General features: G+C 39.4%; 1 protein-coding gene across 3 annotated transcripts in view; it reads right to left on the bottom strand.

Moving 5' to 3' along the window:
• The window catches only part of NCAN (neurocan), a 141554-nt gene that overhangs the window by 63163 nt on the left and 52496 nt on the right, over positions 1-25895 (bottom strand). For 2 of the 3 annotated variants that reach the window (XM_075207779.1, XM_075207798.1), the window contains exons 3-4: positions 13808-14209; positions 3739-3913 (exon numbers count right to left, since the gene is read on the bottom strand). In XM_075207779.1, the coding sequence (XP_075063880.1) occupies positions 3739-3913; positions 13808-14209 (577 nt within the window). The remainder of the gene's footprint in view (positions 1-3738; positions 3914-13807; positions 14210-25895) is intronic. The other variant, XM_075207789.1, reaches the window with a different exon arrangement.

Genomic DNA, 25895 nt, shown 5'->3' with positions numbered 1-25895 from the left:
TTTTTGACTCTTCTGTCAGAAACCTTGCGAGGTGCACCTGGTCGTGGCCGGTTTATGTTCTTTCCACTTCCGGATTATGGGCCCAACAGTGCTCACTAGAACATTCAGCAGTTTAGAGATCCTTCTGTAACCAATCCCATCAGTATGTTTTGCAACAGTAAGGTAGCGAAGGTCTTGAGAGAGCTATTTGCTTTTACCCACTTAAATTATGGACATCTATGGTTTAATTTCTTTGCATGTGTAGATTACAAGGGTTGTTGCTGACATTTGGTGTAAATTTCATTACAGTAGCCACATTAAATGTATATTTACTTAAACAAATGTTGATGTGTTCAATACTTATTTCACCCGCTATATGTGGGGAAAATGCATGTAGATCCCCTTTAATGGTGATACAGGGAAATATGACAACCTTACTGAGCACTATGAAGATGCATGAAAAATGAGCAAAAATCATTAAAGCATCCACTCCACTAACACAGATCCAAATAATCTGTACTCTGGCCACTAGGGTAACAGAAGAGGTAAAGGGTGTGCCTACTGAACCCTCCACTGTCACTGCTGACCACAGGGGAGTCATAAGGTGATATGAGGGCTAAGAACTCATAGCACTGAACGACTATAGAGTCTTCAGATGAGTATGCCCTACTGTTGTCTGCATATCAAATACTGTATGCATAATCTGGAGGCTTGGGCCACTCAATGCTATGAGCGATTCTCTGCATTCAGAGATGCTTTGACCACAGAACATTCCGACTCGTTTGTGATGTGGGGAAGCTTGAAAGATGTGAAGACTCCAGAGCTAGGGGCAAGTTATGTCTCATGGGACTGGCTATGGGAGAATGGGAAAAGAGGAACACATTTGAAGTGGACAGGCAAAAGGTCTGCAATATATGGCAGGCAATGGAGAGCAGGAGGCATCATCATGAAATGTAATATTATGCAATATGGCCATATGTAATATGCAATTATTACCCTTGGTACTTGTCTATTAGAGGATGAATACTCATATTTTTATCCTAACAATACATTTACAACACTTTGCAAAGTATTCAGGCCATTGACCACTTCTTTAATTTTACCGAATAACAAATCCTACACTGAAATGTTGTTTGCTGTGCAATTTACATCCAAAAACTTTTATATTGTTTTGTACCTTTTGCCTAATATATGCATTTGTATTACTTTACCTCTAACTTCTTTTGGATGCTCTTTATTTTCAAAATTTAAAATTAGGCAGTTATTTTAATTATTTACTGTTGGACGAAATGCAGAATGAAGTGACTGCACCTATCCTCTCTGATTGACTCTTGCATGCCCTCCACCCCCAAAAAGTAGTTTAAGTCTAAATGACTGCCAGTAAAGCTATGCCCACACAGTTATTTTCCTATTTGTGTAGAATGCTAGGAGTACTGGTAGGGAGCATAGTCTCATCACTTGTCAATACATGTACAATAATATGTGTATAAGACATCTAAATGCATATTATTATTATTATCTTTAATTTATAAGGTGCCACAAAGAGTGCGCAGCACCATACTTGACATATACAGAAAACAGTGACCCATGACACAACATGATACATAAAGAACAAAATATGAAGAACAAAAATATATAAAGAAAAGTGGGCTAGGGAAGCAGGCAAAGAGGTACAGAGGGTGATGGAATAGTAGAAGGAGCACACAAGGAAAGAGGGCCCTGCTCCTGAGAGCTTACATCCTAAAGGAAAGGGGGAGGCACAAATAGGGTGGTACTAACTGGACTAGAGAGCCGGGACAAGGGGGTTAGGATGAGGACTGATAGACTTGAATAAAGAAGTGAGTCTTAAGGGCACGTTTGAAGCCTTTGAGAGTAGATGCTAACCTGATGGAACGTGGAAGATTGCTCCACAGCTGGGAAGCAGCCTGGGCAAAGTCCTGGAGATGGGAGTGGGAAGAGGTGATCAGTGAAGAAGTGAGGCGGCGGTCACAGGCAGAGTGGAGGGGGCGGCTAGGAGTGTAGGTAGAGATGAGATTGGAGATGTAGAGAGGGGAGGATTGATTAAGAGCTTTAAATGTGAGGGTGAGGAGTTTAAATTTAATTCTGTAGGCCATGGGGAGCTAATGTAATGACTGTTGGAGGGGGACAGCAGAGATAGAGCGGCGGATGAGGAAAATGAGGCAGGCAGCAGCATTGAGGATAGACTTAAGAGGGTCAAGGTGAGAATCAGGTAGGCCAGAGAGAAGGAGGTTACAGTAGTCAAGGCGAGAGATTACAAGTGAGTGAACAAGGGTTTTCATGGCTTCCGTGCTGCGAAAAGGGCGTATCTTGGATATATTTCGAAGATGGAAGGAGAAGGATTTTGAGAGGGACAGAATGTGAGGTTTGAAGGAGAGGGAGGAATCAATGATGACCCCAAGGCATCGGACTTGAGGGACAAAAACGAGGATACTGTTATTAACAGAAATAGAGAGGGGGAGGTGGGAGAGTCCTGGAAGAGGGGAAGACTATAAGTTATGTCTTGAAAATATTGAGTTTAAGGAAGCGTTGAGACATCCAAGAAGAGATGGCCGAGAGACAGCAGGAGACACGAAACAAAAGGGAAGGGTAGAGGTCAGGGGATAAAAGATACATTTGGGTATCATCAGCATAGAGGTGGTACTGGAGGCCAAAGGAGCGGATGAGGACACCAAGAGAGGGATAAAAGCAGGGGGCCAAGAATGGAATCTTGGGGAACACCAACAGGTAAGGGAAGAGGGGGGGGGGGTGTAGAGTCATGTGTAGAGACTGAGAAGGAGTGATTGGTGAGGTAAGAGAAAAACCAGGAGAGGACGGTGTTACAGAGGCCTATAGATTTGAGAGTTTGCAAAAGCAGTGCGTGGTCAACGGTATCGAAGGTATCTCTTGGATTTAGCGAGGAGAAAATCATTAGTGACCTTAGTGAGGGCAGTTTCGGTGGAGTGAAGGGGGTGAAAACCAGATTGGAGTGGGTCAAGAAGTGAGTGAGAAGAGAGAAAGGAGGTGAGACGGTTGTAGACAACCCGTTCAAGGAGTTTGGAGGCAAAAGGAAGAAGTGAAATAGGGAGGTAATTAGAGAGAGAGGCGGGAGCCGCAGAGGAGGGTGGGAAGGGGGACAGAGTTGGCAGGGAGGGGAAGAGTGTGGGGTAAGAAGGGACTGCTGGGAGATGTCATGATGTATTGACTCAATCTTGGAGGTGAAATGGGTAGCAAAGTCGACAGGAGAGAGCGTGGGGGGGAATGGGAGAGGGGCAGGAGAGAGGAGGGCGTTGAAGGTGGCAAAAAGCCGACGGGGGTTGGAGGTTTGGGAAGAAATGAGAGCCTTGAAGAGGATTGTTTATAGAGCGATAGGGCCGAACTGTAAAATGCAAGCATGAACTTGAAGTGGAGAAAGTCAGCATGAGTGCGTGACTTTCTCTGGAGCTGTTAATGGGTATGTGCCTTTGTATCTTCCTATGTCATGTTGGAGCATGGAAAAATTAAGTGTGTAATATATATATATATATATATATATATATATATATATATATATATATATATATATATAGGATAAACTACTGAATAGTAAATGCAAACATTCATCAAAGGTAGCTAGCTGAATCATGTACAGTGCTGGGTAGGATCTAAAAAAATGTAAATCCTGTTTGCATCTATAATGGAACAAACTACATAACTACAAGACCTATGGGAGCTTAGCTGTGAATTTGTTCAAGTTATAACTAATCAAACCATTCTTTGCACCTCACGGATCGATCAGAAAGCCATCCTGCATCACAGTTGTCCAAGCCATCCTCAAACGCAGCCTGCAGCTGCTCCGGAGATGCAATGACACCAGAGTTCTGCTCACAGGATCGCACAGCATCAGGGAACGTCAGGGCATAGCGGTTACTTGCTGCTCGGTAATGAAAAACTAGACCTGAAGGAGAAACATAATTATGAGCATTTTCTTTTTTTGTCTACTTTAAAGATAACATCAGAGCACAGCATGCTACATTAAACTCTTCATGATATGCTTATTTTTATCCAGATTCCTTATTCCAAAACTTTCAAGTGGACAGGAAAAAATAAAGGTGTCTTTGGCAGCTGTGTTACAATGTATCATGAGAAAATGATCAAACTAATGCAATTTATACATATGTCACCTTGAAGCACAAAAAACAGCTTAATGTGAAAGTATCCCCCAACACGATTAACCACACATAAAGAGGAAAAACCATCCAGAAAGGAATAACTTATTTCTGATTATTGCATCCTATATTTATATCATTGGCTTATACAATGCATATGAAGTTTCTGATTTGTTTGGGGGGCAGGAACAGAGTTCCAATAAAGGACAACTAAACCAAAAGTACATGTTTCCTTAAATAAAATTTGTGACTGTGTATGTACTATATATATATATTACATATATATTTGTATACATATATATATATATATATATATATATATATATATATATATATGTATATATGTGTGTGTGTAATATATATATATATATATATATATATATATATATATATATATATATATATATATATCAATATGTGTAAAGCAGAGTTTCTCATTTTCCCTCCCCCCTCAAATCCCCCTTGCAGTCTACAATACCACAAAGCCTGCTTGGTGTCATACTTCATTCCTTCTACTGTTTTTATTCCTCACATCCACCTTGATAATAGCAACCTCCTCCTTTCTGGTATTCTCCTCACCCCTCTATCCCCACTTCAATCCATCTTAAATACTGCAGAAAAACTGATCTTCTTCTCTTGCAACTGCACATCTGTCCCACCACTCTGCAAAACCCTACACAGGCTCCCCATGTCCTCCAAAATCAAATTCAACATCATCATCACCTTTACAGATTTCAAATCTAGTCTAGAAAAACTCTCCTTCGCACCTCTTAGATCTTTCACAGACCTGCATCTCACTCATCGCCTAAAAAGACATCACTCTGCTGCTTCCACTTATGGAATTACTTAACATACCTGATCAGACTCTCGTACAGCCTTCAACTGTTTAAACACTCTCTGAAAATGATCTCTTTATTAGAGCTTATCTTACTCCCACCTATACTACCCACACCAGTGCACCCTCACAGCTGCCCCAATCTTCCCTCTGAACAACACGCTCTCCTCTTGTTTCAACTGTGCCCTCTTCCACTTAGATTGTAAGCTGTGTCATAAGCAGGGCACTCCATACTATTTGTTTTCATATCTGCAATTATTTTATCTACCTTCTACAGTGGTGTGAAAAAGTTTTTCTTACCTTCCTGATTTTTGCCACACTTAATTGTTTCAGATCTTAAAACAAAATTGAATATAAGACAAAGACAACCTGACTAAACACAAAATATAGTTTTTAAATGGTCATTTCATTTATTGAAGGAAAAAAGTTATTAACACCAACTGGCCCTGTATAAAATAGTAATTTCCCCCTTAAGCTGGGTACACACTACAGAATTTTTCACCAACTTTTTATGCCGATCGATTTTACATCCGATCGCTCGGTCCATGGACTGCATACACACTAGCCTTGTTTTAGACGATAAAGGGAAGAGCGGATGTCCCGTTAGCGATTTTTTACAGCTATGTTGTCGTGAACAATGACTGTAATTTCGTACTCACTGTTGTGGATTGGTCGGAAACTTATACACACTACACAACGGAAACGAGATTGGAACGAAAATATTTAACGGTACGACCAACCAAATGAGGCGACAATCGTCCATTTGGGCAGACTTTCGACCATTATGTCACTACACACACTGACACGACTTTCGAACGAGCGGTCGTATGTCGGCTGGTTGAGACGATTATTGGACAAAAACCCTGTAGTGTGTACCTAGCTTTAGTTACTCATTCAACCAATGAATCAAACTGAATTTATAATTGTGTTCTGTAGTGAACAGGGAGGAACTACAGTTATAAGAATTAACAAATAACACAATTGTGGGGAATAAGGCCTAATCATACTGCAGTGTAAATATTGTACATCAATAAATTCATTGATGATTTGAGCTACTCTGTAAACTAAGTTGTAAAATGTGAAGCCAGAAGTGCTGGTTTGTGTTTGTTTGGTGGCTCTGCCCACCTCTGTGCTAAAGTGTCACCTTTAGGGGAAGCTGAGCAGATTCAAACACTTCCTAGAGTGACCTTATGTTCTGGTATAGGATGTAGTTTTGACACCTGAATAGACTTTTAGAAACCGATCAGCATGTTGTCTTACACAAGGATGTAAGTATCGCTTGCTATATTTTTGACAATTATTTATAGACAAATATAATTAAGTTTCCAAAATGCAACTTACAATCAATATAATTAATGAGCAATCACATATTCATAAATAGCATAATGAAGGGCCACCATACATCAAATAAAGTTGTATGCCATGCAGAGAAGGTAAGTAATCAGTATCAGCTCAGCTGATACACTGGACCTATGCTGTTTAGTATTTATAAATTTGTAAATTTGTATTGGGTTTAGTAATAATAAAATTATGTCTATGTGACACTCCACAGGAAAGTCAGGTCACATTTTAGAATCAGGGAAGATGCAAATTGTGGTTGTAAACGGTGTCACCGCCCCTCTCGGGAGACCGCAACCCTTGGACGCGGGAAAGGTGTAAAAGTGTCTTTAAAAAGATGAGACCGGTTACAAGAAGTTGTAACTGTCCATCTTCCATGCCAATTTCCCTTTGCGCAGATTATACAACTCATAAGTAAGTTTATATTCTGAAATGTTGTCCTTTATATTTTTAAATCTGCTTTGCTTATGTAGGTCATGTGATCTTGTTTTTATAACCTTTTTGTATATTAAATCGAAAAAAAATTATTAAGTGCTGTCTTTTTTGCTCTAAAAAAAATTCACAGCCTTTATAAAGAAGATTGATTGACCATGCTAACCCTTTAAATGCTGATGTGTGAATTGTTAATACATTTGTATACGAAGCCTAGTGTGTGCCTCAATGTACATTTGTGTCACAAAGCCTTGAAGTGCTAAGTATTGACACTTTGATTGCTGTTGTGTGCAGGGCTCACCTGCGTGTAACAAGGAGCATAGTATATCAGTGTGGGAAGTGCTAACTTGCACCTCACGGATCGATCAGAAAGCCATTCTGCATCACAGTTGTCCATAGCTATCAGAGTGCAGAGTGTGCGCAATTGGGTAATTGCATCATAGGTTTGCTACGGGCCTTATAGTAGTTGGTGGCAGTGCGGAGAGTTGTAGAAGTGTGAGCTTGTGTTGGAAAGGACCAGTTAAATCTCTAACCTTAGAGAGAGGTGAGTGCGAGATTTAGGCTGGAATCTCGTGTGTCCCCTTACAGTAAGCTTCCAAGTCATGAGTGTGCAGAGGGCAGTATGTGACAGGTAAAGGTAGTCAGGAGTGGTTTGCTGACAAAATAGAGGTGATATATTGTATGACTGTTTGAATATATGATGAGATGTTAAATCAGGGAGCCGATAGAGACGGCTATCCCTGACAAGTTCAATTAAACTATACACAATCAGGCTTGACTTTACTGCCAGCTATGTTGAATTTAAACATCTATTTAATAGAACCTTTCCAGCAATGTGAAATTGGTTAAAAGGTCTCAACAAGCAGAACATTATGTTGTGATCAAAAGAAATTCCAGAAGAGATGAGAAAAAAAGGTATTGAAATATATCAGTCTGGAAAGGGATACAAAGATATTTCTAAGGCTCTTGGACTCCACTGAACCATGAGAGCTGTTATCTCCAAATGGAGAAAACAGTGGTGAATCTTCCCAGGAGAGGCCGAGCTACCAAAATTTCTCCAAGAATGCATCAACGACTCATTCAGGAAGTCACAATAGATCCCAGATGAACATCTAAGGAAATGCAGGTCAAGCTCGCCTCAGTTAAAGTCAGCATTCATTATTCCGCCATAAGAAAGATACTGGGCAAAAAAAGTATCTGTGGGAGAGTTGCACAGTGAAAACCACTGCTAATCAAGAGACATAAAGGCTCTTCTCATATTTGCTAAAAAAACACATCAATGACCCCCAAGACTTTTGAGCAAATGTTCTGTTATCTGATGAGTCGAAAATTGAACTGTTTGGAAAAATGGGTTCTGTTACATGTAGAATCAAGCTAACATAGCATGCCACAATAAGATCATCAAACCAACAGTCAAACATGGTGGTGGTACTGTGATGGTGTGCTGATGCTTTGCTGCTTCAGGACCTGGAAGCCTCATGAATTCTGCTCTGTACAAGAACATTCTGTTGGAGAATCCAGCAGCAAGATAGCAACTCGAAACACAAGAGCAAGTCCCCCTCTGGATGGCTCAAAAGAAACAAAATAAAGGTTTTGGAGTGGCCTAGTCAAAGTACTGACTTGAATCTAATTGAGATTCTGTGGCAAGGACCTTAAATGGGCAGTTCATGTTCGAACACCCTCCAATGTGGCTGAATTAAAGCAATTCTGCCTAGAACAGTGGGGCAAAATTCCTCTACAGCGTTGTGAACGATTGATCTCAAGTTATCAGAAGTGTTTGGTTGCAGTTGTTGCTACTAAAGTTGGCACAACCAGTTATTAAGTTTAGGGGGGCAATTCATTTTCAGATGGGTGATATAGGTATAGGATAACATGTTTCCTTCAATAAATGAAATGATCATTTAAAAATTGTATTTTGTGTGTATTCATGTTGTCCACAGATTGGTCGCTTATATTCAATTTTGTTTGAAGATCTGAAATAATTAAGTGTGACAAATATGCAAGAATAGCAATACAGCTCTGTGAAACATTGTGATGCCTTCCAAATCAACAATAATAATAATAATAATAATAATAATAAAAAATGAAATGTTAGTAAATGAGCCCTAGATTTGTCTGTATCTTCACGTCGTCAGACATGGTGGAATCTAACCCTCAGTCTACATTTTCATTGGGACAACTTATACACCATACAGATGCACTTCAACCAATATATAAAAAAATAATTGGATACACATAATATATGTAACAAAGACGATCCCAATGTTCTATCACACTCATGATTAATTTAAGACAGAAAGGTATTATTTTAGAATAAAAATTGAAAGTTTGAAATTAAACATTATCAGACAATGGCATCTGAATATGGAGTCTGTTTAAAGTGGCCTATGCAATGTGTGTCATAGCGATAAGGTTTGCATAATGTGACTGGCAATAGAGACTGTGGAAAGTGGCTTGTGCAACGTGGATCTTGGGTATCGTGTCTGATTTTATGTGTCTTGCAGCACTGGCATAGATACATCATAATGCACGAATACACAAGAATAAACTATAAAGACAGCAGCACTTCCATGTGTATATACACTATGAACATAGCCATCTTATATTGACTTTTAAGATATCTCTTTTCATTTTTGGGTTTAGTTCTATATTAAAGATAAGATTACCATAATATGCTGGGTAACGTGATTATTAGACTTATAAATACATTTTCCTGTATAAAATACACCTAGTTGGTGCAAAAGGCATCATATCCGCCATCTCCAAGGACATGTAAAAATCAGGCCATCAATAGAAAAAAAGACTATGTAGGCACCAGAGCGTAGACAATTTCCCCACCCCACCCACTCCCAAAAGCACAAGATTATTTAAATTGCTTGTCCCACAAAAACAAAATATTGTTTTGCTTGTTAGTGTATTCTACAAGGAATGCTCAGATCCTCCCAGCTTAAGAGTAAGACAAAAAGAAAAGAGCAAGTTTTTTCCTCGACATACCATGTTACAATGCAAGGGGTGCAAATGAGTTTTGTTATTTTGCACATAAGTTAAATACTGGCTGCTTTTTCATGTAGCACACAAATATGTGCTAGCTTTATTTATACACTGAAATTTAAAGTTGACTAGGACATGCTTTACCCCAAATATAAATCTGTCTCCACATTTTGCATTGATCTCCCCCTCCAATGTAACATAGTTTTGCCAAGGTGCAAAGTTAGTCATTTGTTTTTGCTTTACGTTCCTTAAGGAATCAGCCCCTAGATGTATAATTGGTAGTAGCATTTTTGCAGATTTAGAATGGACCCATTATGTAATAAAATGCTAACGGATATAGGGGACATATTTTACAGTGAAGAGAACATGTCAAAACAATAATATCCTTCTCCAATACGACCTGAATATAATCCAAAACAATTTATAATCAGCATTTATAACCAACAGTAAACCTTTTTTATTGCTAATATCTTGGTTTCTGTAATAAATATGCCACAGGACTACAATAAAAACCACATTGTTCATTATTTTCTTCAGCAATGGAGTAATGGCCAGTACTGAAAGCAAGTCATGAATGAGGTCATTAGCTTGAACTGTGCAGAAGTGAACTCTGTATCTTGTCCAATGCTGTGTGCTTAAAGAGGTGGGGTGGAAAGTGTGGCAGGAGGCATTTTCCCCCAGAGGCCAATCTCTCCCTGTCAGGGCCGGTCCAGTTACAGATCCACGACCGGCCCACCAAACTTGTCTATTGCGTGATTGGTGGTAGTCATGTCCCCGACAACACTTACCCCGACAACACTTACCCCGACAACACTTACCCCGACAACACTTACCCCGACACTTTCCCAGCAAACCTCAGAACCCTGACATGCTGTTAATAACGATTGTTTAAAAAACTGACTTGCAATCATTGCGACCATTTAACATGCTGCCAGCACAGAATCACGTTACTTTCAATGTCGCCACTATTATTCACACTATTATTCTTGCTCTTAAGGATGCAATGGAAGGAAGCTCTACCTGTACAATGTTGTTAAGAAAACTTCTATAATATACAGGCGCAGCCTCCATTCATTGCACCCTTAAGAGTAACAATAATAATGTCGGCGTTCAAAGTAACGTGATTCTGTGCTGGCGGCATTTTAAATGGTCGCAATGATTGCAAGTCAATTTTTTAAACAATCGATATTAACAGCATGTTGGGATTCCGAGATTCGCTGGGAAGATGTTGGGGTAAGTGTTGTAGCGGTAGTGACATTCAGTGTTCATTACCCAACCCTGCGTGATATGTGCTAGTAACCAATGCTTTAGAGGACTGGCAAATTTCAGCCTATCAGAAACATTTTAAAGGAAAAAAAATGCAGGTGGCCAGTGACCCATCCCAAGGTAGCCCACTATGAGACCTCCCTGGGGGGGGCAGATGGACCCCTGCCCCGCAGCCCAGCCTGCCTATTTTAAGTAACTCTATACATGTACACATGCATTTTCTATTAAATGATTGCTAATGTTACAAACATTTTCTATTGCATGGCAGAAATACTCTAAAATAAGGTGCTTCCTCCTGAAATATTTTGCCATTTGTTTGAGCAAAGAAGTCATGAAAGTACAATCTATTTTATGTATAGTGCTGCAGTATAGAGTCACGGTGGCCTGATGTTGGAGAACAGACAGCACAGAGAAGTGGAACTTTACCCTTAATTATTGATTTCCTGGGTTAAAAGAGAACTCCACCTTAAAGGAATTCTAGAAAAACAGCATCTAAACATTTAAATTCAGCCACTTCTCTGCTTCCTTAAACGTAAGCTCTTTCTAAAATGTATAAAAAATATCAAGGATTCCATAGCTCTGCCAGCTGCCAGTGAAGGTAAGATAATAACACGCTGAATTATTCAGCACTCATGTAATATGTTAACATCTTTAATATATGATTTACGTCCAGTGGAAGTCAGCATATAATTTAATAACAATGGGTTTCAAATCATCTAGTTCTGAATGAATCAAACAAAACTTGACTAGCGGCCCGTCACCATTCTTATCTTGTTGTACAACAGTATCGGGACATTCCAATTGTTAGAAGGCATCACAAGGATTCAGAGAGATAGTTTATGTAATTGGGAGATGAAACGTGGGCTCGAGTACAAACACAAAAACAAAACACATCATTAAAATTCAAAAATAAAATGATACAGAGTGGTGGGGGCTATCTATTATATTTTACTTTGTCAGGTTGTCAGACACTTTTGGTAGAAAATACAAGAATTTTATGGATAAATATCTATTTATCAGAATTAAAATTAAACATAAACTATTTAGAAGAAAAGAGAGACAGTTACAAAAAGAGCTGTATGCCAAATGTATCCAAAATCACTAGAAGAGAAATCAATGATATGTATAATACCATCAGGCAACAATGGTGCTGTAGTAGGGGTGTCGGGCACTGACCACCAACAGTGTTCTGTTCATGGGCAGCACAGTGGTTTAGTGGTTAGCACTTCTGCCTCACAGCACTGGGGTCATGAGTTCGATTCCCAACCATGGCCTTATCTGTGTGGAGTTTGTATGTTCTCCCTGTGTTTGTGTGGGTTTCCTCCGGGTGCTCCGGTTTCCTCCCACACTCCAAAAACATACTAGTAGGTTGGTTGCTATTAAATTGGTCTTAGTCTCTCTCGGTCTGTGTGTGTGTTAGGGAATTTAGACTGTAAGCTCCAATGGGACAGGTACTGAGGTGAGTGCATTCTCTGTATTAGTGGCACTATACAAATAAATGGTGATGATGATGAATACAAGTACAATGCAACTTCCTCTAATAGATCCAAGGTTGATGAGGACATCAAACAACATCAACTGTTATTTATCAGTAAACCACAAGTTATACTGCTTATGTGAATGCATTGTGCTGTTCATTTATTCCACCAAAACTGAACATGGCACAATAGGGACAGATGCTCTATTAGCATACATTTAAATGAGCGAGCATTTAACGGCTGGAAATAAATAATAAAACAATGATGTTGTAACACATGTGTAAATAAACCTGTATGAAACCTACTGCAATCACTGCATGTAGCAGTCCAAAGCAGTCCTGCAGATTTACATAATTGCTATTAATTACCAGAGCAAGCAAGCTGTGAAACAAGAGACATTCAGAGAGGGAGAGCAACAACACAAAGAACATGGTTAGGAATGTGAAGGGGGCTAAAAAGAGAGAGAAAGGTGAGAACAGATGAAGAAAAGAAAAGACGGAGTAGATGTGCCAGGATTCGGAAATGTGCAGTTACAGCTGCTTTTAGGATAACAACCTCTAATTGTGATTCTTGGTGTTTGATCATATCAAGTAAAACTAGAGATGCAAGTGAATCAAAGAGAAATATTAGGCAGGAATAAGTAAAAGACAATGCAGAGGACACTAGAGTCGGACTTAATGTAACAAAGGAATGGATGTAAGGATATGTGTCAGTAATGAAGGATATTGTAACACACTGAACCAGAGGGAAATCAGAATATTAGAGATGAAGTGCTAATGAGATGGGTGGAATAATGGCTGAGAAGTAGGTAGTAAGAGCACAGGACAATCAATATAATGGACATGAAGCTTTGATATACTTTATATATGCAAAGAAAAAGAATAAATGTGGGTAGCACCCATAGCAGAGAATAGAGGAGTGAAATGCTGTAAAAAATAAAAAAGTGTCAGATTTTGGGGAATGGTAAATAAATTTATAAATGCATTACATGGCATAGGGATTATAGGAGTGCCAAATACATATGAGATACTGTACAGCTGAGTATTGGCAACGCTGAAAGTAAATAAGATGAGACATTTATATGGAGGAAGATTGGTTAATAAAAATAATGAAAAAGCAGTAGGCAGGAAGGGAAATCAAAGGGAAATTCATAAAGGTTGAAAGCGGGAAGACAGAGATCACAGCAGTTGCATGTGCACCCAAACTCAGTGTATTATATAGACTTCATCACTGGCAGTCTAATTATTGGCTCTTAGTCCAACAATACAAGCAGCATAGTAGGAAAACATTGTAAACCCATTGTCCTATAATACCACCCACAGACACTAACAGATGCTACCTACCAGTCACTTCCAAAGGTACAGTGTCCTGCTCATCTTCAATGCCTAGAACAATCTCACAACGGTACATTCCTGAGTCACTGGAACGAGCGTTGGACAGAACCAGGGTAGCATTATAGCGGTTGTGGGCATATCCAGGCAGAGACACTCTCCCCTCATAACCACGAGCCACTTTTACCACATTTTCACGTGCCACCAATACAGCTAATTCCTTCAGGCCTGGCCCAGGCTGAATTTTACTCCATTTAATGCGTGGGGACTCAGAGACAACATTGAAAGTCTGTGGGGTTTTGGAAGGACGTAGGAAGAAAAGGCAAGGAAATGCCACAGACTGGGCCAGTCCACACTGCACAAGGCCATATTGATGTTTATGGATATGTAGAGGCTTTGCACTTTCTCCAGGACCTGGGAGTAAAACATACATGATGTCATGCACAAATAAACACTAACATCATCTATCTATAATGTGGTGTTTAAAAGACAGAATCATTTATGTGCATTACAGGTATTGGAGCAATGTAAACAAATACAGTTATTGAGTATGGGTATAGGATGGTATGTTTTGCAAATGAACAAATGTTTTCCTTGGATGATGATGGGCAGTTTGAGTCATTCCCATGGACAGCAACCATCTGTGTGCCACTAAAACCAAATTTAATTTTGGGAACAAGATATTTAAAAGAGGTAAAAGGCGTCGACATAATACAAACTGGATGGCGTAGCCAATTTTGCATGGCGACATAGAGCATTTTCATTGTCTAGTTTAACCAGGTGGCATTAACTACTACATTCAACAAAATGCCATTTACTCAGTCTAGGTCAGTGATGGGCAACCAAATACACTTCAAGGTCCTCATGGTACAGTCCTCTATCTTTCAAAAAGGCCGATATCTTTAATCTCAGTAAAAAAGTTAAAAAAGTTAAAATAATACATTTAAGCAAATAGAGAGACACCTATTTGTAATAACATAGCAGAGAACAAGAAACAATGTAATTAGTGTGGAGAAGTCCATTTGTAATGATGGTGCGAATAGATCAGGAAATTTTAACCTGCAAGCCCATGATTGTACTGTGCAAAAAAATAAGCACAAAATAAAAAGAGAAATACTTTGCATTTGTGAACCGTGTCTTTGTTTTGCTTCGCAAATGGCGCCATAGCATCACGTGGCCACCTTGCATGAAACTGCACAAAAGATTTGCTCCACATCTACAAAGGAATAATCACTTGGGATTCTATTTCATTTGACATATATAAGGATTTCCAAACTCAATCCCCTTCACCTGTTCTTGTGATGTATTAGCATAACTAATGTATCTTATATGTGTTTATTACTAGTAACAATATATGGAAATGAATGATGTGAAATAGAATGATACCCATAATTCCTCATGGAAAGTCATGGAAAACATTGATGTATAAAATGCATAGCTTTAAGGATTCAAACTATTTCAAGCATTAAATAATACTAATGATAATAATAATGATAATAATAGCAGATATTTTATTAAAAATCTGTAATTAAGATATGTTTCAAAATTTACAATTCACATTAGGTCAAAAACAATGGTTTTGGGAGGAGGGAAAAAAAAGAAGGAAAATTAGACAAGCAGGAACATATACATCCTATCACAACAAAACAGAATTACAAGAAATTATATTTGTTCTGGCGCTACTGTGCAAAACAAGTATCCCAAAGAGTAATTCTGTGCACATCCCCATAGCCCTACAATGGTGCTGGAATATACTTTTTAATAAAACCACAGAGCACAGAGTTATAGGTAATGCTTTTTTTGTCATAGAACTCACAGAACTGAGTTCAGGCACCTTTTTTTCAATGGATTTTCCAAGTTTTAAAAGTAACTTTTGAACATTTGTTATTTGGTCCACGTGGACCTGAATCGCCCTGTCGAGTGTAGCAAGTCGGCGGCAAAATCATTAAAACGGTGCATGCGGGCTGCTTGTGTGTCGAGTCCGATGCATGAGTACTTCGTCTGCGCTGGTTGGGATGGCACTGCTCGACTTGTGATTGGTCATGTGGTCGCACGCTGAGAGCTTACTGCGGGCGGCGACCGTTATGTTTCGTTACACAACTGACGTGTGTGTACAGTGATTGACTACGTGATGTGAGTTCCGGCACCTTTTACCTTACAAAAAAAGCACTGGTTATAGGTGTCAATCAGGGAAACTTTACATAAAATTTTCAAACAGGTATGGGAAGTGTGATTTGTCACCTTATTGATCCTTCTATGGTTCTAAGATTATATCAATATAACATGTTGTGCTGTACACACTGCCAGACTTTAGATTGATAGGTATAGGAAAATTAATTTCTCCTATTTATTCACTGAAGTATGATATCTAACAGAGCAGGTGCATTGTTTTCTAGATCATCTAACTCAGGGTAGTTTGTTAGAAGTGTGCAGTGTTTGCTTGCCAAACATGTTATAGTGCATATGTTCATTTCTGTTCTCATTACAGGTGCTGACACATGGTGAGATCCAACTGGCCGGTATAGGTGGGGCAGCAAAGTAAAGCTCAGCCCGGTCAATGATATATTTTTTGATAAATGGAGGCTATAACATTGCGATAACAAAATCCTCCTTCTTGTCGAGATGGGCGGAGTAATAATAAGTAGGCCCCCAAAGCACACTTTACTGTTTTTATAAACATGAAGTTTATCACAGAGGAGAATGGGGGACACTGTACACTCTATGGTCACCACACACACACGCAACTACATATAAAAATGTAGATTATAATATTATCAATAATAATATTAATATTATAATTGATTTAGTAATTACAACCTATTAAGCACTGGCATTACTTGCAATCAGCCTTATATTATTATTCTACGGTGAACACCAATTTTTATTACTATTTTTATGATTATATGTATCTTCTTCATTTTCATTTATTTGATTTATTGATTTATTGATTTTTAATTTTATTTTAATAACTGTTCTGCAACGAATTAGAATAAAATCTATATTTTTATTTATATCCCTAGTTTTGCACCTATATTTTCCACTATTGAGTTGCACCCTTGAAAAGTGTGTCCTAACATGTCAAATGTGGAGAGCTCCTTAATTAGTCATCACTGTGTGGTAATATTAGTGTTGTTGTGCTCTGATTCCTGGGGAGACAAAATAGATAACATACCATTTTTAATTTTAACTTAATTTTTGTATCCTCATATTTGTTTTGTATTTACCAATATTATTATTAATGAAATGTTGTGCTTTAGTTTTGTTTTGAACTGTATAAAGGGAAGGCTGAGAACAATGTACCAAAATTTTCTCAACCAGAGAGCATAAGCTTCAGTTAATCTTCACAAACTGCTCTGCCGTACCTTAGGAAGTCGATTCTGGTGTCAAGCTGCCTGTTCACACATGCAGCAATTTGCATAGTCATTTTTACACCAAGTTGCCCACATATCACTGCATATGAGTGGGCCCAAATCATCATCATCATCAAGTAGAAGGGTGGTTGTGTGCATCTCAATAGTGTTATTGTCTTCCCTGGGTAAGGAAGGTGACCCACCAGTGTTCTGTTTATCTCCACTATTATTAGTTTTTATTTATCATGCTGGCCACACACAGGTATATTGTATCAGGGAATTGGGTTGTTTTTTTATAGGTAGGAGGAAGCAGAGCTGAACGACAATTGAGCTGAATGATTGTATTCCATTATGTGTGGCCATCAATACTTTGCAGTGTGAATGTAGATAAGTATCTACAAGTAATTACTATTGTTTTGCAGCACTTTACGCAGAATGTTTAATCATTCAAATTAGTCCACAGTGAAGCTAACATCCTTCTGGGTACAACCTTATCAAGCCTTAATTTAGTTGAAAACTGGAGTATAAGCTGGATTTAGTCGAAGCCATAACTCTGGATGATAGCATTCGCCAGCAATTGCTACAAAGCTTCCCCATGGGTAAACCATTTTGTAATGGACAACAGTTCAAGTACCACCATTGTCCTGCTATCATCATCATCACCATTTATTTATATAGCGCCACTAATTCCGCAGCACTGTACAGAGAACACATTCACATCAGTCCCTGTCCCATTAGAGCTGACAGTCTAAATTCCCTAACATACACAGACAGACAGACAGAAACACAGACTAGGGTCAATTTTGATAGCAGCCAATTAACCTACTAGTATGTTTTTGCATTGTGAGAGCAAACACGGGGAGAACATACAAACTCCACACAGATAAGGCCATGGTTGGGAATCAAACTCATGACCCCAGTGCTGTGAGGCAGAAGTGCTAGCCACTACATTACTGAGTTGCTATAGCTACCACCATCTCAGGATGGTAATAGGAGTGCTGGTACACAAGAAAAAATATGCTGTATTAGTTAAATAAAGCATCTTTCTTTTCTTTTTTTTATATAAAGTTATTCTTTTGTTCTATTTTTCTATTTCTTTTGTAATAAAATCTGGATCTGGAAGTTCAACTTTCCAACTTCCAGTTCCAGTGTGCATGCGTTACCCAGCATGCTGGCTCATACATGCACCGATGGGCCCTATGTTGCCTCCCAACCTGTAAGACCCCTCTTGCCGTTGCAGGCCAGTGTTGCCCTGGTGACAATTTAATGATTAGTTGTGTGGCCAATGATTTTCTAATTCATGAATTTATAAGCCATCAATTTAGCAGGGTATTGATAAGCAGACCCCTAATTCTAAATCACCTACCACACAAGCATACACAGTAGACATACTTTTGTCAGAAGCCAATTAACCTACATTTATGTTTTTGGACTGTGGGAGGAAACCAGAGCATCTAAAGGAAACCCACTCATATATGGGGAGAACATACAAACTTCAAGTAGCTGAAAGGCATCCTTATCATATAGGTAATATTTACAGTAATATATTTGAGAGCTTGTTCTGACTGGCTAACACAGTTATGAATTGCTGTGTTCTTGTTTCAGAATAATTGTTTTTTTGTTTTAATTTAACAGCAAGCTTTGTACCCTTTTTAATATGCAGCATAGGCAGTCAATTTTCCAGGAGGTCCTTCTATAACTGTTCCATTTGTAAATTTGCTCTGCGGAGAATATTTATGTAAATACCACTAAAAAATAAGAGTGTGAAACCTTATATCTTATTCTGAGCCAGTTAGTCACCAAGCTCCTCAGTGGTCATGTGCTGATAGAGCAAGAATGGGTCATAGTTTTATGAGATTAAAGTTCCAAATTCTCTCTGCTCACTACATATGTTATCTGACGGTGTTTCCCTAGTAATGACATGACATTTATAACACATATAATACTCACATGACACTTAAATAATAATAGCAATAATAGCACCTTGAACACAGACTATAAGAGAAAAGGAACATCTTCCTGTTTCTTCTTATAGATAACCAGAGTGATTTATGTTAAAGAAACACAACTCATTTTTAGAGAGTATTGAACTACTTAAATTCTAACTCTAACTTATATAAATTTTTTACCAAAGACTATGTGGTCTGTGGGAGTCATGCACCTGGAAACCCCATATCCGGAATATTTATCCCAACAGTGCTGCTGTACTTCTTGTGCAAATACTGAAAACTAGCAGAAGGGAATTCGTTATGATGGTTTCCAGAATAGGTGCTGGTTAGATTAAGTGCTTTTACACTATATACTATAGCCGGTCTAGCAGTTTACAGGCTCCTAAGGGTAACTTAAATAACCTTAACATAGTGCTCATCTATGCGAATAGACAATATTTCAGAAAATGGACAGACAATAGAGGTGCCAGTTTCTTCTGCCAGGATTTATGTACCCTAGAGGCTATAGGCACTATGTTCTGTCGATTCCTATACATGTAATTTTCTACATTCCCGGAAACACAAGCCCAAGAGGTCTGCACAGAGCTAGCAATGTCAGGTCTGGAGCACTGCACACCATGCTAACTAATGCAGGCTGCTCCTGATCACAGCTGAGATTAGAGCCAATTTAAGTTCTGTCAGAGAAGGGATGTCCTATGAGGATTTATCACCCTGCCTGCTAGTGATAAGAATAATTAGGGCCAGCTGTGCCCTGAAGAGAGGGAATAGGAGCTGGGGATAAGCTTAAAACTGCGCTGAACATTGTCTTTGTTTGCAGTGTTTTGGACCCAGCTATTGTTCTAGGCTGTGTATATTTCTGGAACCCAAGCAATGTATCATATAGATCCCTGAGGTTCATTGCAAGAAATGTAGAAAATGTATCGCTTTCATTAGAATCCTTTCCTCTGTCACTGTTTAACACTCTCACTTGCTATCCATTACATTTATATCGCTGTTTCCTGCTTGCTTACTTTAAATCAATTGCTCATCTCATGCTTTTTTTATGTTTCCACGTTGTCAGTGGGATACCGACAGGGGTTGCAGTGGTCACACAATTGGATTAGAGGGTCCGGCAGCAACTATTGTGCTAAGGCACTCTGAGAGAACATATTTAGACTCTTATTGTCAGACAATATGTAGGGATGGGTGATTTGAGGTGGCAAGAAGCTGTTGAAAGAACATGTGCTGTAGCACACAGGAGATCACAGGAGAATGCAGAAGAATGCTTATCTTTGTCATACCTCTGTTTTGCTTTCTGAAATGTACTCTGGAAAGTCACAAATGTTGGAGAACAGAGAAAGATAGAAAACCGAAGGCCAAATTGGCCTGGCCATCTTATATTCATCAGACCTGTGTCAACAAGCTAGAGATGCTTACTGACCCCCGTGTTTTGGTTTTGGATCTGGACTACCTTCGGGTTTTGGTTTTGCCAAAACCGCACTTGCCTGTTTTGGTTTTGGTTTTGTTAAGCCATTTTTTACAAAATTCCATTTCTATGCTAAAATCGCATAATCTAGGTATTATTTTGTTCCTACATTATTATTAACCTCACTAATACTAAATTCCAGTGATTTCCATTCAATTTTTACCATCTTACAGGTCACAATATGCTTTTCATATACTTTCAGACAAATACTGCAGCGATCTGGCTGGATAGTAAGCGACAGAGCAATGAATCAAACACACGGCAGTCCCTACCACATCTAGGACACATTGGCACACAGCAGTGGCAGAAAAGAAAAGTGGGGCAAGATGGAATTGTTCTTGGATCATGAAACCAGTTATGGTTCATTGGATCGCTCCGCCTGTTGCTTGAATAAGTGAGGTAATTCTACAGCTAATACATGGCAACGAGCGCTGACCCCCCCGGGGTGCGTGCTTTTATCAGACACACACCAATCCAGGGTGCCAGACAATGCACTAAAAAGAGCCATTGAAATTCATAGCAAAAAGCCAGTTCATCAGTGAGCTTCGAATCAGCCCCAATTCCCACAAAATTATAATCTAGTTAGGTACCTTTCATGTACATTATAGGAGTAACCATCTGAATGTTTGGAAGAATAGTATACCAAATAGCCAGTTTCTCCGTATGCGAAGAAACTGTTCAGATATCAAGGATTTCAATAAACACTCTGAGAAACTATTTGAAGTCTTTTTGGAGCAGGGATATCCAGAAGAGCTGGTCCAAAAAGCCTATACTAAAGCCTTGGATACAGACAGGGAATGTCTTCTAACCAAACGTTCTAGGGAGACTGATCCTGATAGATCTGTAGTTTTTATCACTAAACATAACAGCTATGCCAGTGAAATTAGACGTATTATCACCAAAAATTCTGCTCTTTTGGAACTGGATGACTGTATTGGTACATATATTAATAAAGGTAGAAATACAATTTTCAGAAAGTCTAAGAATCTTAAAAACAAACTATATCCAAGTCTCTACCAAAACTGTGTGGAAATTAAATCATCAGTAACTAACCCCCCCTTAGGACGTTGGTTAACCTCTAGACCCAATGGCTTTTATAAATGTGGAAAAAATAGATGTATAACTTGTCTATTTGCTGACCACAAATGTACGAATTTTAATTCTTTTTCAACCAGTGAGAGTTTTGTCATTGAGAAAGTTCTAGATTGCTGTTCTGTCTATGTGATTTATCTTATAAATTGTCAATGTGGGATCCAGTATGTGGGACGGACTATTCGCAAACTTAATGTACGTTTTTTAGAACATCGCCGCAATATTTTAAAGGGTATCAAATCACACAATTTATCATTGCATATTAATGAATGTCAAAAAGGTAAATTAGAAGGTCTAAAAGTTCGAGCAATTGAACAGATCGATTCAACTATTAGGGGAGGGGATCGTTTTAATAATCTCTGTAAAAGAGAAGCCTTTTGGATTTTTAGATTAAAAACATTAATGCCGTTTGGACTCAATGATAGTATTGAACTTAACAACATTTAGAATATTCTGATTCGGGCCGTGTACCATCTGTTTTACATCTTGTACTTTTCTTTACCCCCCATATTGTACATCTGTCATCTTATCTCATCTCTCCATATTCCATTGATCCCTCTTAGAGGTGGGTTCATATTTACTGAGTTGGTTATTTTATTTCACATTTAGGTTTATTTTATGGCCCCTACTCTATAGGAGGCCGTAGTGAGCCCTATCAATAGGCTATCTAGTTTTTATTCTATCAAGCCTTATTCTTTATCCAGTTTTTAGGTGGAATCATCTGTGGATCATGTTAGGTTTATCTATATGTATAAGACATGGGCAATTTATCTATGTTTTTATTCTATAGAGGTTATATATTTATATATATATTTTATGTGAAGATCTGTCATCCGAATATTTATTTTTATTATTTTCATTATTTATTTATTTATAGGGATAAGCATCCGTTGGACTTGGCTCTTTTTATTACTGAGATCCATACCACCGGAGATCGTATATCTCCGTGAAGTTTGACGAATTGGTCGGCTATTTTCGGATCACTACTGACGATCACGTGACTCAATTTGGAAGTTCGGCTATCTCCGATAAAGAAAACCCAATTGTCGGACATTTCCGGATAGTCAGCTGTTGATCACATGACTGACCTCATGTGACCGTTTGGATGTATTTAAACCAGCGCGGCTGTACTTTATTATTATACTTACCTCTGAAGAAGTGGCGTGACGCCGAGAAACGCGTTAGGAGTGTTACATATTGCAAATTTCATCAGGTGCTGGCCAGCCCAAACCATTAGTTGTTTTTGGATCCTTTCCGGGACCTACTTACGTTGATTGCTGTTTCCATTTTAACCGGAGTTACCAGAATATCTTCATGATGGGAGCTTGAGATCCACGGATGAGCATAGCGAAGCTAAGTATCCATATTTATAGTTCCACAGTGCTTACCGCATTTGTGTTTGAACCTTGGACTTTGCCTAAGCCAGTGAATATTGCCATTGCCGACCAAATATCTGATTAACTAAATATCGGCAGTAGAAGACATAAGCAATTATTCCTGCTTCTTGGGGCGCATAACATCTTTGGTGGATTCTCCTATAATCATGATGCAATTAACAGCCTTGTTTATTAGCGCAAACTGACACACTATCCTTCTACCATCTGGACTGATATCGGGGTCCATTGTACCTCATTGGTGGATTTGACTCAGAATTACCAGTTTTGTGCACCATTCCATTCCCGGATTCAGCTCATTAAGATTATTACATCAGTATTTACTATTAACCCTAGATTGGATATCCAACGGCTATAAGTTAACATTGCGACATATGGTACCATATGCTAATTAATTTGGCCACATCTTGTTCCAACCATTGGTCAGTTTTATTATATATTTAGCCTTTTGTCCAATGTGTCAATAATCTATTTAGCTAATTGCTTATCTCATATTGTATTTGTACATGCTAATTAAAATTGCATTTTAATGTACTTGGTGCTTTGCGCTCCTCTCTTTGTTGGCAACTTTCATGTAAAGTGCTGATTACAAACACAACAAAACACGTGTGGGAGAATGAGGCCTCTAAGAAGCTGACTAATAGACACAAAGACATTGCATGGATGGCTATCCAGGGATGTCTGCCTCTCAGGACATTCATGCACTCCCGAAACCTGTGCCGAAATCCAGGAGGCCTGGAGCCTAATGAACTGCTTTCAGGACGCTATTTGGCTTGCCAGGAATCGCTCATCTTGAAAAGGGAGAAGATGACCATCCAGGACTGTCGCAGGCTGATACACAGCCTACTAAGAAGCTATAACACCATTGACAGTCCTGAGTAAGAGGAAGATGATTCATTTTCTGTCTCCCTCTTTTCCTTCTCCCCCTATGTGTCTGGATTTTCAATGTAACACTGTTGAATTTGCCTGCAAATTCTACAGACAAGCCTACTTGTCTTCGTCTTCATCACAGACTGTTAGCAACGGAGCACTCGTCTTTGGGTGTATATTAGACCCTACACTTATTAGTGCAAATGAAGAATAAAAGCCTGCAAAGACTTGTAGATTAATAAAAATGACCAAAGCAGCTCTTCTATAAGGGTTTATATATTAGACCCTACACTTATTCGTGCAAATTCAGAAAAATACAGTTTAATTACTGCTAGGCCATCCCTAAACAAGCTAACAATGGGCTTGTAAGCAGGGCCGGATTAACCATAGGGCTAACTGGGCTACAGCCCAGGGGCCTATGGCATCCAGGGGGCCCTTGAAAGTGCTCAGCAGCAGTATTGATCGGTCGGGGGCGGGGGCACCCCCAGCCTGATCAGTGCTGCTGAGCACTTTCACTGCAGTACTTCCCCGGCACGCTGTATTCTCCTTAATGAGGAGATCTCGTGAGTCTCACTCTCACAAGATCTCCTCAATAAAGAGTGTACAGTGCGCCGGGGAAGGAGGAGAAGGAAGAGAAGGAGGTAAGTGCCGGGAAGGGGGGGTGGCGGATCGGATCACCGGGGGGGAGGGGCGGCTCAGATCACGGGTGGGGGGCCCTCACAGGGGTATGGAGGCCCCCTTAGCCCAGGCCCTGCTTAAAGTAATGGCAGAAACACACATGAGTGCCAGGAAAGATTAATGGTGCAAGATAGTATTGTCCTTGGGCACTCCCACCCACCCATATGTTGGATCTTACAAAGGACATGCACACTTTAACAAACCAAGCACTTCAGTGACAAGGGCTGCCACTTTTGTAGCTGAAGTGCGTGATTTGTTTGGGCCCAAACTAAACCAGCTATCAATGACCTAAAGGCATGTTAGACCAACAGTGCTGTGAAATGAATTCTACACTGTCAAGATGTTGTCGTCATCATCTTCAGCATCATCCTCACTCTCATCAGTGTGTACATCATCATCACAGACTATCACTTCATCTCCGCTGGAATCCGCCATTAGAGAAGTGTCAGTTCTTGGATGTATTTACCGGTAAAGGCCTTCCTCGTGGAAGATGTAGTTTATTTTGATGAACATCATCTTTTCCACATTTTTAGGAAGTAACCTCCTACGTCGATCACTGACAAGGTTCCCGGCTGTGCTGAAAACTCTTTCTGAGTACACACTGGAGGGTCTGTAGCTTAGGTATTGCAAAGCAAGTTTGAACATGGGTTTCCAAATGGCTTGTTTTTCCTCCCAGTATGGAAAGGGGACTGTCTGACATTTCGATTTCAATTAACTCTTGAAAATAATTCTCCACCATCCTTTGCAGAAAATACAGCTTTTGTATAAGGGGGTATATGAGACCCCAAACACTTTGTAATGCAAATTCAGAAAAATACAGTGCTATATTAGGAGTTCAGCACTCAGATAATTCAGCTTTTTTAGAAGGGGGTATATGAGACCCCAAACACTTTGTACTGCAAATTCTGAAAAATGTCTGTTCTCTACTGGTCTATTCCTGCTCTATACTGAGACCTAACCCTTCTCTGTCCCTCTCTCAAATGGCACTATATCGCCGTGGAGGCGGGTATTTATTGATTCTAAAACTTGCGAGATCCGAGATTCGAGATCCGATGACATCACAATGATGTTTTGCCTCCTTTTGGAATCCGAATAGGCGCAAGAGTACAGAGCCGACTCGGCTCGGTACTCGGATCCCCGAAGTTCGGGTGGGTTCGGTTTCAAGGAAACCGAGCCCGCCCTTCCCTACAACAAACCAAGTGAAAGTTAGCTGGTGGTCAGGTATGCCTCACTCATGGCAATTACCCCTCCCCCACTGGGCTGGTAACACTGGAGGAGGAGGAAAAGGCAATGCCTCCTCTT

This window comes from Mixophyes fleayi, chromosome 1 (assembly GCF_038048845.1).
Source record: "Mixophyes fleayi isolate aMixFle1 chromosome 1, aMixFle1.hap1, whole genome shotgun sequence".
Lineage (NCBI taxonomy): Eukaryota > Metazoa > Chordata > Amphibia > Anura > Limnodynastidae > Mixophyes > Mixophyes fleayi.
The sequence above is the reverse complement of the archived record's forward strand: the minus strand, read 5'-3'. Positions and strand labels throughout refer to the sequence as shown.